General features: G+C 43.9%; 1 protein-coding gene across 2 annotated transcripts in view; it reads left to right on the top strand.

Moving 5' to 3' along the window:
- Positions 1-3,931: 3,931 nt before the first annotated feature.
- The window catches only part of LOC144125283 (spatacsin), a 60,724-nt gene continuing 48,416 nt past the window's right edge, over positions 3,932-16,239 (top strand). For both annotated transcript variants that reach the window (XR_013313357.1, XM_077658532.1), the window contains exons 1-11: positions 3,932-4,197; positions 4,282-4,412; positions 4,512-4,706; positions 4,953-5,376; positions 5,963-6,104; positions 7,195-7,345; positions 9,717-9,889; positions 11,478-11,702; positions 13,012-13,194; positions 13,879-14,078; positions 14,770-14,987. Coding sequence is in view for 1 of the 2 variants with exons in the window: in XM_077658532.1 (XP_077514658.1) it covers positions 3,947-4,197; positions 4,282-4,412; positions 4,512-4,706; positions 4,953-5,376; positions 5,963-6,104; positions 7,195-7,345; positions 9,717-9,889; positions 11,478-11,702; positions 13,012-13,194; positions 13,879-14,078; positions 14,770-14,987 (2,293 nt within the window). In the remaining variant the exon portion in view is untranslated. The remainder of the gene's footprint in view (positions 4,198-4,281; positions 4,413-4,511; positions 4,707-4,952; positions 5,377-5,962; positions 6,105-7,194; positions 7,346-9,716; positions 9,890-11,477; positions 11,703-13,011; positions 13,195-13,878; positions 14,079-14,769; positions 14,988-16,239) is intronic.

The raw sequence follows: 16,239 nt of genomic DNA, 5'->3' as shown, positions 1-16,239 counted from the left end.
TATGCATGCAGACAATACCAACATCAATAGCTTAGTGTGGTTTTTCGTGGGATTTAATGACCGAACTCAATGTCATTGCTAAGAAACACTTCTGAATGACTCCATTAATTACTCCGTTTGTGCTCTACCAGGCAAAAGAAAAACGTTGGGTCCAATTGAGGTTTTCAGTTGGAATATCCAGTCGGTTCCAATTGTGTATTTGGAACCAGCTGAAAGCTCCATTTGGGACGTTCCAATTGAAATGTCCATTGAAAGCCCAGCTGGACCCAACGGTTATTTTCGCCTGGGCCAATACAAAGTTGCTCGAAATTGAAGCTATTCCTGACACAAAACTGCTCCAAAGCTCGAAATGGCTGGGCCACCACTGCATAGAGTAAAATACTGGACTGCTGTTGCACTTTGGAGAGGCCTAAATTATAGTTGCTCAAAGGAACTTCCCAGTGTGAGATTTTGCTGACCGTGCTGGACTCAATGTGTCACGCAGGAAATGTGCTGCCCGTTTTCTGCTGTTGGTGGGTGCACCAAGCCTTGGAAACTGGTGCTCACACTTCCTTGAAGCCCGCACTGGGGCCTCGCCACAGTCGCGCCATGAAAGTTCGTTTTGAAGTTCGTTCTCGAATTTTTTTTTTTTAGGAAAGGAAATGGCGCAGTAATTGTCTCGCGCATATCTCAATGGACACTGGAACGGTACCATAAAGGAAGGTAGCAAGGTGGAAGTGAAAGAGGTGCCGTAGTGGCCAGAGGGCTCGGGAATAATTTCGACCACCTGGGGATCTTTAACGTACTCTGGCATCGCACAGCACATGGGCTCTTCACGGTGGTCACCTCAACCTTGTGGGGGTAGTGAAACGTAGAGCTCCTGAATAATTTCGACCTCGTGCCCGCCGCGGTGGCCCAGTGGTATGAGTGCTCGGCTACTGATCCGGAGTAGCCGGCTTCGAACCCGACCGCGGCGGCCGTGTTCGATGGAGGCGAAACGCAAAGTCGCCCGTTTGCTGTGCGATGTCGGTGCACGTTAAAGATCCACAGGTGGTCGAAATTATTTCGGAGCCCTCCACTACGGCACCTCTTTCTTCCTTAATTTTCTCTCATTCCCTCCTTTATCCCTACCCTGTCGGCGCTGTGCAGGTGTCCACCGATATGAGAGACATACTGCGCCATTTCCTTTCCCTAAAAATCAATTCATTTTTTTTTTCGTGGGGCCAAGTGAAAATTTGCAACTGGAATGAGCCGCCGCGGTGGCTGGTTAGGGCACTCGGCTACTGAGCCGGAGTTCACGGGTTCGAACCCGACCGCGGCAGCCTCGGGCGCGAAACGCAAAAGCGCCCGTTTGCTGTGCGATGTCAGTGCACGTTAAAGTTCGCCAGGTGGTCAAAATTATTCCGGAGCCCTCCACTATGGCACATCTTCCTTTCTTCTTTCACTCCACCGAGATACGCGCGAGAAAGTGCCATTTCCTTTCCTCAAAACCAATTTTCATTGTTCCTATTTTTGTGTTCCAACAGTGCTGGATTATTAGCATATCCTAACAGCTGCTGGAACCAGTAGGTCCTACCACTGGGTCCAATCGTTCCACTTGTATATTTGAAACCGTTTGGTTTCAATTCGCATTGAAACTAAAAAGGTCCAATTGGACCCACGTTTGTTTTTTTTCGACTCTGTAAACAGATTGTACGACGACCTTTTGCTTTCTACTTATCCGAAATATTAGTCAAGAGCTAAAGTAACAGTATCTATAATGCTAAGCGCACAAAAAATTAATGAAAACCTCGCGACCTACACTAAAATGTCAGTCATCCTGCAGGACCTATGTAGAGACGCAGATGTGCCTGTAGTGACAGCACGTACACCTTTAAAGGGCTATAGACACCTAATTTTATTGCGCGTTTTTGTCTGTCAAACGATGCGTTACACATTAGAATACATGAATTGCCGGGTAATATTTGCCTACAACAGCTAAATAATTTATAACTCTATTTCTTCTCATGCTATTCCGGTTCCATCAACCGGCCGACGTCAAGTTGACGGTTACGTGATGCAATAGAAAAACTAATATAATCGTTGATATGTAGTTTTAATTCACTACGACATTTCATTCAGCCTCTTCCAAGGCCTAGAATGACAAAAAAAATGATCTGTCAGTGATTATATTAGTTTTTATAGCGGACCACGTGACCAAAACATGACGTCACAGTCGTCGTTCGGTCGATGAAACCGAAACAGTGTCAAGAAATTCAATTATAAATTATTTAGTGGTCATACACGAATAACACAGGGTGATCCATGTATACGAATGTCTAATGCATCGTTTGAAAGAAGAAAACACGCAAGCAAAATTTGGTGTCTATAGTCCTTTAAACCTCACTCGGCATGCGCAGCGACAAGAGCAACAACAAACTATACAGCTAGTCGCATGGTGGTGAACTGTCATACACTAGGGTGAGGATAGGGGTCATCCTGAAATATCTAACGTGGGCCCTCACGATGGCTTCAGGAGGCCGGACACATTCAAACTAATACCACGGGTATGCCCTCTGTTGAGGGTGTATACCAGAGGTGTCAGTGAGGAAAGGTTAATGACCATGTTTTTCTCGTCGAATTTTGACAGGCACAATCCAAGTGATTTAACTGAAAATTTCGGTTAAATAAGCACACCCAGACTGAACACCAGTTTTCAGCTCGACCCAGTTAACTAAAATGGGATCCCAGCAGGTTTCGCTGGAACCAGTGGGGCAACTAAAAAACCAGCAAGGTTCTTGCTGGTACCAGCTGGCCGCGTCGAAAAGTTATGCTGTTCGCATCAGCTAGCGCAGTACAAAGATATAGTTCCTGTTGGGACTAAATTGTGAAACGCAGCAAGTACTGGCACAGCAGATTCGTTGGAAATTTTAATCTGGGGAACCAATTTTGTGAACTACATGTAATGCACGCAGAGGAAATAAAAGCATTCTTGATTCGCGGTGCCGCTCATCGATGATATGAAGCGCGGAAAGAAAGAGCTACAAGTTGCCGTCGTGGAGGGCTCCAGAATAATTTCGACCATATGGGGATCTTGCGAACAGCACACGAGCGTCTTTTGCGTCTCGCCTCCATCGAAACTCTGGTACTCCTGCTCAGTAGACGAGCGTCCCAACTCTCTAACCATTGTCTTCTACCGCACATGCCACTGAGCCACCGCGGTGGATGAGCCGCTCATCGCGACCATCGCGACGCTCACGCTGGCAGCCAACATCGCAGCAGGCGTATGCAGGTGAGGACCGTGAGGAAAGTGACTTGGAGGACTGGAGTCACTGGAAGCTTTTTTCCAGTGACTCTAGTGAGGACGAGGTAAAGGATGAGGTCACGTCGAGTCGCGACGGCCCGCCTTTCCCCAGGCTTGAACACGAACACCGTCTGCAAATGAGTTTTAGCAGCATATAGTCAGGCAACTTGGTTAAATTTCGTAGGTTACAGCGCGAAAAACAGGCGAGAACAAAACAAAAGTGGCACACTAGCAACAGTAAATCTGGCTCCTACTTCGTACCAACGCTAACCAACCGTAGAACTGCAGCATACCACATCGTGAAAAACAAACGAAATCCCGATCGCCTGCTCATTTGGGCAATAAAGTGAACTACTACTACTACTACTACTACTACTACTACTACTACTACTACTACTACTACTACTACTACTACTCCTCCTCCTCCTCCTCCTCCTCCTCCTGGTTTTTACCGGTTTTTAAAAAAAAGTAAAAAGAGGGCGTACACTGATAGACTGATATCACTTTACTGATGCACCATTTTTTGTCGCAGAACAATACCACGATACCCAGACATTCGTGTTGTTGCTTCCAACTTTGATTGAAATACTTATGTTCTATTTCTTTCATAGAAAATTGTTGGTCGTCATTACGCCGTTACGTGCTGTCAAACATGCTATTAAAATCGCATAGGGGGCGCAAGCGATGCCTGCTCTTTTGCACGTGATCGTGTTTACATCTGGAGGCGTGTGCAGCAGATGCGATCGTCATGTGGCCGAGTTAGATATGGCTTTCACCGTATTAAAAAAATTAAGTCACCAAAGGGAAATAATAGAAGGAAGTGTTATAAGTCCGTCGCCTAACCTCTTGTCATATTGCTATATAAATAACTGCTCGCTTAATGTCGTCGATTTTAAGACTGAGCATGTCACGGCGGTCGTCGACGCTGTGCAGGAGTAAGTTGCCAAGGGTGCCGCAGCTTTAATTAAAACTGCTTAGATGCTTGTGTAATGTGTGGTGCCAAATTTTATCACTTTCAGTTTTATATGGAGAGAAGGGGTGCAAGACGATGAGCTTGCAACGGTGTCTAACAGCCACGAAATATCGCTGTATTCATCACTCGGCTCCGAAGCGCCACTGAAAAAGCAGCTCAAATGGACTGCGCTACACGGTCAGTCCCTTACTAATTTGTTGTTGTTGTTGTTGTTAGCCTATCAAAAGGTGATTTAGAAAAGAAACTTATGCCTTAATTTTTTTCTTTTTCCCGCAGAACCGGAGGAAATCGAGTTCGTGTTTTGTAATGCCAACAACTTCGCATTCCTCATTAACAAATCTCACCTTGCGAGCGCAGTCTTGATTGGAGATGTGTTGGAAACCGTCTGGTGCCTGGAATCTCCGTGTGATATACTCGGAGTTAGAGTTATTGGCTCAGAACTATATGTGCTTACGTCTCAAGGAAGTCTTTGTATCCTTTTCTGGGTGGATGCGCCTGCGTTTATGAACTATGGTGTTAACGGCCAACCCATAGGTCTCGCGTTTACATAATTTATACTTGAGACACAACACTTGTCTTCCTAGCTTAGTCGCGTTGTCGCTTTTAAATCAAAGTAGGTGCGTGTGACACATTTATTTGTTGCAGTTGTAACCTGTTTTCTGCATGTTCTTGTATTTGGCATCCTTGTCAAGTGTGAACCTTGACCGTCCTGTGCAGTCGGTTACAACATTAAAGATGGTTCTCAATCTGCGCACTGGGAGCTGTCGCAGAGTTTCTGTGACACGAACAGGAGCTTGGATTTCTGCATCTGTCACCGTTCACGAACTGCCGTAATTTGTGTTGGTCACACAAGGCTGTATGCTGTGTCGCTGGGACGGTCACGAGACGAGAAAGATGCCTGCAGTCGTGCTAACAAATCTAGAGGTGTCATCACTGGCCTTGCAAAAACGAAGACTCTTTCAAGCCCCGCAACAAGTGCCCAGTGTCAGGTGCTGCTTGATCAGTCGCACTTGGCCGCCGACCAACATGTTATGTGGGTGCCGGACGACAGACATTTAGTTTTGTGCAGTGGCCTTCAAGGACTGCAGAGTCTGACAGCTTTTGAGTTGGATGCCAGTGGGATGTTCTGTGTAGTACCAAGGTAAGACATATTGATTCCTTATTTTTATTGGGTTGCAGCAATGAAGCAGTGGATGCCCAGCTGCTGAAATTACGAGTTCAGTTTCTGAGCAAGTTTGACCTAAGCTAGATGTTGACATGTTAAACCTATGGTCGAGCCGCCAATTATTGACTATGATTTGACAAAGCCTAGCTGTAGCAGTTCTAGAACAGCTCTCGTGCGTGTTGATTGAAAGCATTTCACTGATAATTTAGTTTTTCAGTAGTTTGGTATTATATATAACTCATCTGTAGTTCAGAAAAATGTGCACTTCATTCGAACACAGTTGTATTATCACCAGTTTGCTCATAGTGTGACTGATGGAAAAAAAAAAAACATTTTGTTTCACAGAACTCATTATTGTTTTAATTTTCTAAAACTTGTTTTTGCTATATTGCTTTGACCTGTGCAGTTATGGTATGCTCTGCCCTTCATGGTCCTTTACAGCCATCCTTGCACCTGTTGAGCACTTGTTATTGGTGATATTGCTTTTTAGATGTAAGGTTCAACTTGAGCTGGTAGTGTTGTCGATAAACCCTGGTGTGTTTTTGTTTCTTTTCTTTTGTAGTGAAAATGGCCTGCCTGGAACAGGATCGTTTGCTGTGGTGCATGACCCCCGAAGCACCATGGGTCATGCTGCAGCATTCCTTTTTGGGGACTGCACTGCTGCACTGACATTTGGTGCTGCCACTCGAAGACTGCTTGCCGAAGTATGCAACAGAGCACTTTTTCAGTACTGTTAAAATTACATTGTGTGCATATTATCACATTTATGGCAGAATTAGGTTAATATGGCTCCAGATTAATACAATTCGAGTGTAACTCATAGCGGTTAGCAGCCGTAGTCTGTCCTGTGACTTGCACTATGCTAGGCTAGGTGATGAAGACTGGTGTTTGGGATTTGAGATGTAGGGACATGGCAGGAGTCTGTAATCAATGTCCAGGTCAAGTGCAGCAGTCGAATAAAAAGGTGTTCTTCGTAATTTAATGCCACAGACATTTAGTTCTTGAAAAATGCTTTTTGACTTTTCGATGACAGCACTGTGTTTTCTTTGAACATTTTCACTGCAGAACTCATTTTGAAGGCTTGATCATGTGTCATGACCCACTGGTGGCCCACTATCCTTTTTTTTACCTATATGTTCTGTGACCTTCTTGGAGTTAATTGCCTGCAGTTGCTTTCTTGGTCCACTGAGAAGCTTGGGCTTTTAGAGTTTTTGCCTTATTGAGTGGTCCACTTTGTGCTGCTAGCCAGATAAATATTGACAAATGCCTTAATGCTTTTGGTTGAAACTACAAAGTTTTTATTTTATTCTCTGAATTTAAAGTAGAGATGTCAGCGTAATAATTGCTTTAATAAGACTGGGTAATGCTTAACAGGAATCTGTTTTATGCAATGCATTGAAGCTTCTGCTGTAGCACTTTGATAAAAAAAATTGTGTGCTTTCGAGTGGAACCTCGTCTATCATCACCTTCTGTATCATTGATTGCCAGATTTTCATTCATTACATAATTTATCTTTCAATAAAACACTTCAGACATAAATGACTTCCCCAGTCAAGTGCAATGAAATGTAACAACCTTCTTTTCTCTTACTGTGACCCATAATACATTGCATTTATTGCTATGTAGACATCATTAACTCCTGATGATCTAGTTGCAGTTTTTAGCCTGAAATTTTATTGAATATTATGATCTAGCCGTTTGTCACAGACGCTGTGATAGCCCTGGGAAGCTAAATTCACTGCAGAATTATAAAAGCAATTTTTTGAGACTAAGTCATTTTATCTTTCAATGAAGGTCATGGAGCAGACCGGCACCAGGGTGGCTGAGAACCTGTCCCAGTTAAATCAGTGGCAAGTCATGGCTGTGGACCTTACTGTGCTCCTTCGTGGTGTTCAGAACCGTCAGCTTGACATGGTGGCTTTCTTTTTAAAGGCAAAAGAAGAGGGTAAGTGAAAGGGCCTTCAGTGAAAGCCAGTTCTTGACATTGTTGTGGTAGCTTTTTAACACGGTAGCGTTAAGGGGCCCGTGTCGCAGAAAAAGCCGGCATCGGCGTCCGTTGTTGGCATTGGCATCATTGACCGTGCGCAAAAAATGCATGAAAAAGTTTCAGAGAAGCAATCTAGTTGGACCACCTAAGTCACGTCACCTTGTGGCGCCTTACACGCTGCCACCGTGGCAGGTGGCAGTTAATGATTGGTCGCTCAGGAAGAGCAACCTGGGCTGTACAAGCCCTACTGGTGGCAGCACCTGCCATCGCAGGGCAGTGGCGTATTGCTTAACCGCTGCACCACTCCACCAGGTGTGGTATGAGGACTGCCAGGGATCTATGAATGAAAAGTAGAGAATTGCCAATTCCGCATACATGGGCATTAACCCATTAACACTATCGTGTCATACTCTTAAAGGGACTATGCAATGAATAAAAAGTCGCTTGTAAATGTTTTCAATGCTTAGAAATGATGCTAAGAAGCATTCACACAAAGTATGAGTCTTCGGAACTCAGCCGGCAATTTATTACGAAGTTTTAAAAACGGGTTTTTAAATTTCGCAGGCCGATTGGTGTGCTCGTAGTGACCAATTTTGAAACTAAAATCGTGGAAAAAGATGTCACTGTACCCATGACGTCGCCAGGCCGCCACATGCTGTCATTCGCTGGAGCCGCGGCAGCCACGACGTCACGGGCACACTTCCGGTAGCCATGAAAATCGTCTGCTCGTGCCGCCGCGCGACCCTCTCGGGCAAGCGCGAGCCAGAGCATTGCCTTCGCGCATATGGTTTCAATTTTCCTCTGCCGCCTCCTTCTGTCGAGAGTTTCGGCGCCACTCGCAGTGGCTAGCCGAGTCGCTACTGTCGTTGCTGGCGTTCAGCCGGTACGGCGTGAACACATAGGGCTCGATGCCGATCGTGGCCGTAAGAGTGAGCAGACGCGCTTCGAGGTCCGGGTCCATTACTGCTAACTACAACAGACGACAAGCGAAGAAACCCGACGCGCGCCGCAATCACGCCACCTACGCTGCTGCTGGGGTGCTAGGAGCGGCAACCGGAAGTTGCAAAAGGGACGTCAGCAGATGACGTATTCATGGGCGGGGCCCAGTCCTAGAACTGTTTTCTTTATTTTTGTCTGGTGCCCCCACGTGGACGAGTTGAGGGGGAGAGGAGGAACGTAATTTTTAAACGTCTGTATCTTTGTTGTTATTGATGCTAGCTTAAAAATTCTTGCGTTGGGGTGATGAGTGATGAAATGCCTATCTCTCGTCTGCTTTACGTAATCTCAATTAATTTATTGCATAGTCCCTTTAAGGCGGAGCTTAAGTGTCCCCTCTAGATTTTATCAATTCTACCAAATCCATTGCTTCATTGCTGAAAAAATCGCATGTCTATTGAATAAGTGTTGTTTAACTGTGTTTACTCACTGCAGGCAGTTAGCTGATTGTGCTTAGTTTGGCTGATTGAAAAGCATTCTACAGGTGCCGAGAAATGCCTGCACTCAGCTGCATTTGTTTTATTGTACCCACGCATTGATGGCTCTGTGAAATTTTGAAATTGATTCTGTTGCTAAAAACCTTCATTTTGCTCTCTACTTGTGTGAAGCAAACTTGAGAACTTTTCACATCATAGACTATAAATAATGGCTATAAATTGACACTCCTCCACATTTCAGGTCACAGTGCCCTCTCTCTCTCTGTGTAAATCATCAGTTAAGTAAATGCACTGCAGACACTTATGTCATGAGTTATGTTGCACTCTTGTTATTAAATGGTGGTAACTGGGGTTTAGCCACCTGAATATGTACATCAGCTGCGAGGCACACTGTAGTGGAAGGCTCCTGATTAATTTTGACCACCTGGGTTTCTTTAATATGCCGTGGTATTGTACAGCATGCAGGCGTTTTTGCATTTCTCCTTCATCAAATTGCAACTGCAGTGGCTGGGATTCAACCCGACAGCCTTGTGCTCAGCAGCCGAATTCTTTAGTCGCCATGGCTGGTGCACTCTTTATTACTTATATTGCACAGCTGTAGAAGCTTAATTTGCTTTTATGCTAGACTGTTCATACCAAATGTTAACTTAATAATTCTGCACTGTAACAACATATAATGCCACACCATGATACTTTGCACAGTGATGCACATTTATATTGGAGACTCTCATTGTCACTTGCTGGTAATGCATTGTTAGAAATGGGAAAAACAATTGTTCCATGGTAAAAAGCAAAAAAAATGCACGGATTAATTAAAAACTTTGCAAACTCCTGCAAGTTCCTGCGAAACTTCAAGCAAACTTTGATAAGCCCCGTCTGTTCGATTCCCTTTCAAGCTCTGGCCGCCCAGCTCTCAAAGGATTTCGATCCACAGCAGAGCGATGCTCAACTGCAGCTACTGTCCGGAGAAGCTGAGACTTGGAGCAGAGTGTTAGAAGAGCTGACAAACGTCATAAAGCAGAATGCTGAGGACCTCTCTTCCAAGCTTTTCTCCCAACAACTCCTTCAGGTGGTATTTTGAATTGTTTGATCAGACAAGAACTAAGGAGATGTCGGGCTTGATAGAATATATGCAAGATGACAACTGTCTTTGGAATGATGGAAGACAAAGCATATCTTGCTTCTTCAGAGAAGGAAAGTCATTTTGTAATTATTTAGATAAAAGAGTTACATGACAATATCGAGGGAAAAAATATCATGCCATTAGTGAAAACCGATACCTTTCACTGTAGAAGAGGAGACAGCTGCTCCTGCAGCTCACTTGGTTGTGCACCATGCACGACGTGACATGAGGCATTCATGTGTTTGGTTTTCATTGGTGGTAATTTGCCCTTGCTTCTAATTTGCTAATTTTGTAAATAATTTCGATTAAAATAATTGCTTAGTAATGTTTATTCTCTACAAATACACTGTCGATATTTCTATGCCCACTATAAGTTATGCCTCATGAAGTGCCGCATTCTTTCATATATTTTAAGCTGTTTGATAGATGCCATGGCAGTTACAGATACTGACAAAAAGGCTCTTCCACTTGTAGCCATTGGAGAAAGGAGTGGACTAGGTTCACTTACAACTCTTGAGAAATAACTACAGCCACTGTTCTGTTCTATGTAATTATAGCAGAGCATTTGTGTTGTGTGTGCACATATTGATTACATTCTATTTTGTGTTCATCAGCGTGAGCGGGCTTCCTTGTTTAGAAGCTATGTACTTAAGACATATAAAGTAACCTTGTATAATGGATTTTATTGTAGAGAATATGGGTAGAAGCAGACAGATTTTTTTTGCACTTGTAAAGACGCAAATCAGACGCACAAGAAATGTGGACAGGCAAAATCTTTGTTGACACAGCGTAGCTCCAAGCCAAGAGTTCGAGAGCATCAGCTTCGTCTTCTTCGCAAACTGAACTGCGTCAGCTTCGTCTTCTTCAACTTTCTCTCCTTCGGCGGCACTGGCCGCTGGGGCAGCAAATCCCAGTTGTATGTCTTACACACTGTTTAATTCTTGTCATTCATTCATTCATTCATTCATTCATTCATTCATTCATTCATTCATTCATTCATTCATTCATTCATTCATTCATTAATTACTAGCAGTATTAATGGAGGATTCTTAATGCAGTTATAATACAAATAATTTTTAATGCAATAGCCCCATGGGCTCACAATGCGTCATCGGTCATAAAATTTGCCTATTGGCTGGAGGGAAGTGACATCACCAGACTGGAATTGACATCGCTTCCGGCAAAGGCATCAAAAGCTGCCAGTGCCGTCGCACTGCCAATACGTAATGCATAATGGTATTAGTTTTCCGTGTGGATTTTTTTTTTTACCAAGTGAACATAATGTATGAATGATTACTTTAAAAATGGAAAGTTTCACTTGCCAGTTATTCTGGCCTGTAACAGTCGATGAGTAGTTCTGCTGCTGCTCCTTTCATTCACTTGTATGTCAAGAATATCAACATGCCTTTTCTTCGCATGTAACTTAAACTTTTTAAAAATAATATATGTAGCTGGGATGTCTCTGAAGTAGCTGACACAAAATACTGTAGATGAAATCTTGAAGCCTATGTTGTTGCATTGCCCCCTTTTTCAGCTTCTTCTCTCTAGCCTCGTCCATCTCTTGACCATGCTGCACCCACGAGATATGAATGACAGCTGGGTCGAAAGGGCAGATCTTCGTAGACAGATCTGTAAGACTCTTGCCAACTACCTAAGTCAGCTCCGAAGCCACGTGCATCGTAACCTGAATGAACAACCTGCTAAGCCAAGAGTCATCACAGAGAAGCCAACACTGGACTGGGACAAACTCACTGACCAGGTGGCCATCTGTTGCCTTTTTCTAGCTTTGATGCTAGCTGTGATACACACAAAAGCACATTTCTACCAGGGTTCTGTGGCAGTTTTTCTTGTGTGCGCTGGTCAGTTTGACTGCCCACCTTCGTGATAACTTGCTCACTGGTTGATGCTGCGGTGTGCATGGCAGTTTCAAATCGATTTAAATCAAGTTTATTGTGTGCATATGGAACCAAGGAACTGTACACATTATTATTGACATGTACCATCTTTGCTAAAAGTAACCAGGCTACGGCGTTTGTTTCTGAGTTGCGTAGCGGAGCACTTATGGCATTCCTTAAGCTCTAAATATATGTAAGGTAAAGAGAACCTATGTACTCACCTTTCGAGACCATTTGGCATTTAAGGGTGCCATAAGGGCTCTACCATGTGGCTCAGAAGCAAACCCTGTTGCCTGGTTACTTTGGGCAAAGACTTTACATTATAGTACATGCATACAATACTCACATTATAATATTAGCACTCTACCATGTGCGCAGTGCAAAAGTGTAGGAAGCTCTCTTGTGCCTCCATTGGTCTGACATGCCTTGCCAAGCTTAGAGCCTTGCTTGTTAGTGTTCCAGCTAAATGCTCTTTCTGGCATTTCTTGTGCAAAGTTATAAGCTGCATTGTAGAAAAATTACGAGCACCATTTATAGTTTACAGCGTCATTTATAGTGTACAGCATTATTTATAGTGTGCAGCATCATTTATAGTGTATGCAGTGGCTTTACATATCCTTGCCTTCAAGAGGGCCGGTTCTACCATTGTATGCTTGCCATTTTCTCAACTGCATGCAAAAGGTACGAGTAATGTGAGAATAAAATTTATGGCTTTTTTTTGCACGAAGTTGAAAGTGACTGTTGTGCACAACTAGCCTTTGGGGCTAACCTGTACTTACCCCTTAGCCCCACTTGTGCAGATATATTTCTTATCTCTGCCTGTGAACATATGTCAGGAACAACTGCAGCGTGTTCTTTCAGTACCAGTACAAGTGGCCACTAGTAACAGCTTAGTAGGCTCACCTTTCTGTGGATGTTTTAACCTTTGGCAGCAGTTACAGTGCTTTCTTCAGAAGAATATTCATTTCTTGTTCTTCCACTTAGCTGGATGTTTTGACGATAGCAGGAGCATTTTTTAGCGAGGCTGTGTTTGGTTGAAAGACTGACTTGCACATATTCCAAATTTTTGTGCCTTTGATTCTTTTCGTAGTGCTGTTGTTTATGCTTTCTGTGCATATAGACTAATGGTTTTTCATTGTATTTCTCTTGGTGCAAAATACTGTTCTTGTGCAGGAGGTGATCCTTCATTGCGTTCGCAATGGACATGTGCCTGAGGGTCAATATCACCTGCTGCGTCGCGGCAGGCCAAAACATGCAGCACTCTTGAAATCCTTCAAACAAGTGGCAGAGCAAGAAGCTCTGCGGTGTTTGAGCAGAAAGGAATTTTCCAAGGCTGATCTCATCTTGGGCAATGTGGTGAGCCATGCGTTCTGTTGCGCTTTCTTATTTATTTTATGCATTAAATGCAGTATATGTCTTAACAAGCATAGTTCCAAGGCGTGCGTAAATGTATATTGTTAACAGACAGCATGCTGTTTTTTTGTTCCTAGCTTAAGACTTATGGTTGTTAAGTAAGAGTTGGATCATTTTGTTGGTGACTGACGTGTTCCCCGTTCCCCAAAAAATCCGGCGTTGGCATTGTCGGCATTGTGAGCGAAAAATCACAGGCATGGCTGTGGCAGGTGGAACACCCAGGTTACGTGACCTTGCGGTGTCATCACAGTCTGCCCTCTGGACAGTGAGCACACTGCCCACCATTATAGGTGGCAGTTAAATTGATGATTGGTCACTCGGGAAGAGCAACTTGGGTCGGACATGGCCCACCGGTGGCAGCACCTGCCATCGCAGGGTAGTGGCGCATCACTTAATTGCTGCACCACTGCGCCAGGAGGGGTATGAGGACTCCCAGAGTTCTATGAATGTTAAGTAGAGAATCTCCTTCTGCATATATGGGAATTAACTCTTTACTCTATTGTGTCATACCTTTGAGGAGGAGCTGAATTGTCCCCTCCAATTTTTTTTTTTGATCCTTCCTCATAATTGTTTTTAAGCCAGCAAACGTTTCATGCACCTTTTTTTCTAAATGCCCATTCTGCACAGGGATTTTCTAGCTCAGAGAAGTTAAAAGAAATGCTCCTTCTCTGCCGAGACCGTGGCATCAGTAGACTGCTGAAGGAAGAGCTCTTGAATACAGGAGTCTTTACCTATGACGACACTCGTCTTCTGGAGAAGTCTGCCAAGATTGAAGCCGTCTTCTGCGATGACAGGTCATGGGCCTGCTTTTCTGCAACACGGCATCGGTGAGGCAGTGGGTTATATTCTGGTATTGTTAGTGCGAGATTCTGAATGGGGACACATTATTATTTCAATGTTCTAGACTTTTGTTTCTTATACTTTGGTGGCACTAGCTGTCTCTGGAACTGTCTGCTTAAAAATCCTCTGCAGTCCTTCTTGTGGATGGGGTTCTCTAAGATTCTAAAAGTTGACTTTCTTGAGGTTCCATTGCAGGGGGCTGATTTGTGGGCAACTCTTAAGAGGGGATGGTTGGGGAGGTGGGGGGGGGGGGGGTGATCTTTTTTTAACAATGCATTTATTGAGCTGTTTCTTGATCAAAATGAATAAAATAAATAAAGGCCAATGTCACCTTCCATGGAAGACTCCTTGCTTGGGAAAGGGGCAGTTCCTCTCTATCTCCCGCACCCCCTTTTCTTAAATTCGCCCTTTGGCTTGATGGGTTACCTACACAAAAGGTACTATATTTGGATGTCTTTTGAGGTTTCTGAAATAATACTTTTGTAAAATGTCTTCAAACTGTATTGAAAGAATAAGCCTGTTATACGTAGTGGCACAGGCAGGAGCTTATTGGTTTACGTTTTTTTTTATGGCAGCTCCACCATACTTTTTGTATTGAAAGAATATTGAACGCCTTGCACTACGTCTTCTCTGAAGTATCCATGTGTTGGCCTGTTCATACCTTTTCATGTTTCCTAGTGCCATTGCCAAGCACAAGCAGCCATATGGGTCCAAGCAAGCAGTTCCCACTGTGAAACCATGCCAGCCACCAGATCTGAGCCTTCACTCAAACATGGCGACAAACCATGGCTTGACAGCACCCTACTGTCGACTGGCTCCCTGTTGGCTCAAGTTTTGGGAGTCTGACACCATTGACAGGGTGTTAACAGAAGGCCATGCAGTGCTTGCTTCGCAAGGTTGGTGCCGGCCAGTTTTTAATGGCTAATTGTGATTAACAGACTTGTGCTATATGGGTCTTCTTTTCACATAAGAATTGTTTTACCTATAGCAGCTGATAAAAATATATATGCTTTAACATTGCGGCGATGTTCGGCATGCACACGTCCTTGTCAGGGGCACATTACATAGAATTGAAACCTGTTAGGCTTCGGTCTCCACAAAAGTGGAATCCGAACTACAAGAGATTGTGCTGGTTTTGTATGCAAACGGATTTTTTTTTTTTTTGAATTTTGTGGTTGGCAGAAATTCACATGCCCACACTTTGATGTTCACAGTGTCTAGATTTGGTCTCTTTGCAGTTTTTATTATTCTGCATGGAGATTGTGTAAAGCTGTTGAGCTTTTGCAGGTCTGTCATGTCCCTTCATCCCCAAACCACCAGTACAGGTAATATCTGGTCACAGATGTTATGTTTGCTTTCTTTTCTTTCTTTCTTTCTTTTTTTAGACCACAAATGCATTTTTGCTTTTAAACTCAAAATCCACAATCATTAGTACAACATATTGAGAGGTCAATCAGGATCTGCTTCTTTGTATTATGAGTTTGGTGCCCTGACCATCTATTGCTTTGCAGTTTTGTGCATGTACAGTATAGAGTTGAGGCTCGATTAAGAAAATTTGCTCCCTGATCTGTTCAGTTATATGTGCCATTTTTTGTAAAATTCGTGCTGTCTGCATTCACTTTTTGAATGAGGTAAGTATGCTTTATAACTTACAAATGCGCTTAAAATGTGGATCCACACATAATACGAGGTGTAATTTGGGGATAGCAGAAACAGGAAAACGTTTCATCAGCATATAATGCGAGTGAGAAAAGCTCGCCAAAAGCATTTATTTGCACTGCATTTCCTGCTTGACTCGGTGACTCAATGGACACTTGCGAGGTGTACACGGAGCGCCACCCCATGCCAGGTGTTGGAAAGGAGCTTGTACCTCCATGTGTCAGGCTGGTTCGCTCCCCTCTTGCGCTGACACTTGATCAGAGAATTTTATGCTGTGAAGAAAAGAGCAGCTCACACTCGTCCTGTCACTCGTGGGAGCCACGTGGTTCTCCGATTGGTGCAAACCAGTGTGCCACTTCAGGTGTGCGTGTGCATGCGGGCTTGTGACTTGTAACGCACGCATGTGCAGTTGCAGACCGGCTCCAGCATATGCGCATGCACGCAGGTGTGTGGCGTTCCAGAAGTGTCCTGTGAGTTATGGCTTTAGTG

The sequence above is a fragment of the Amblyomma americanum genome, chromosome 3, assembly GCF_052857255.1.
Source record: "Amblyomma americanum isolate KBUSLIRL-KWMA chromosome 3, ASM5285725v1, whole genome shotgun sequence".
NCBI classification, from domain to species: Eukaryota; Metazoa; Arthropoda; class Arachnida; order Ixodida; family Ixodidae; genus Amblyomma; species Amblyomma americanum.
This window is presented reverse-complemented; position numbering and strand designations above follow the sequence as displayed.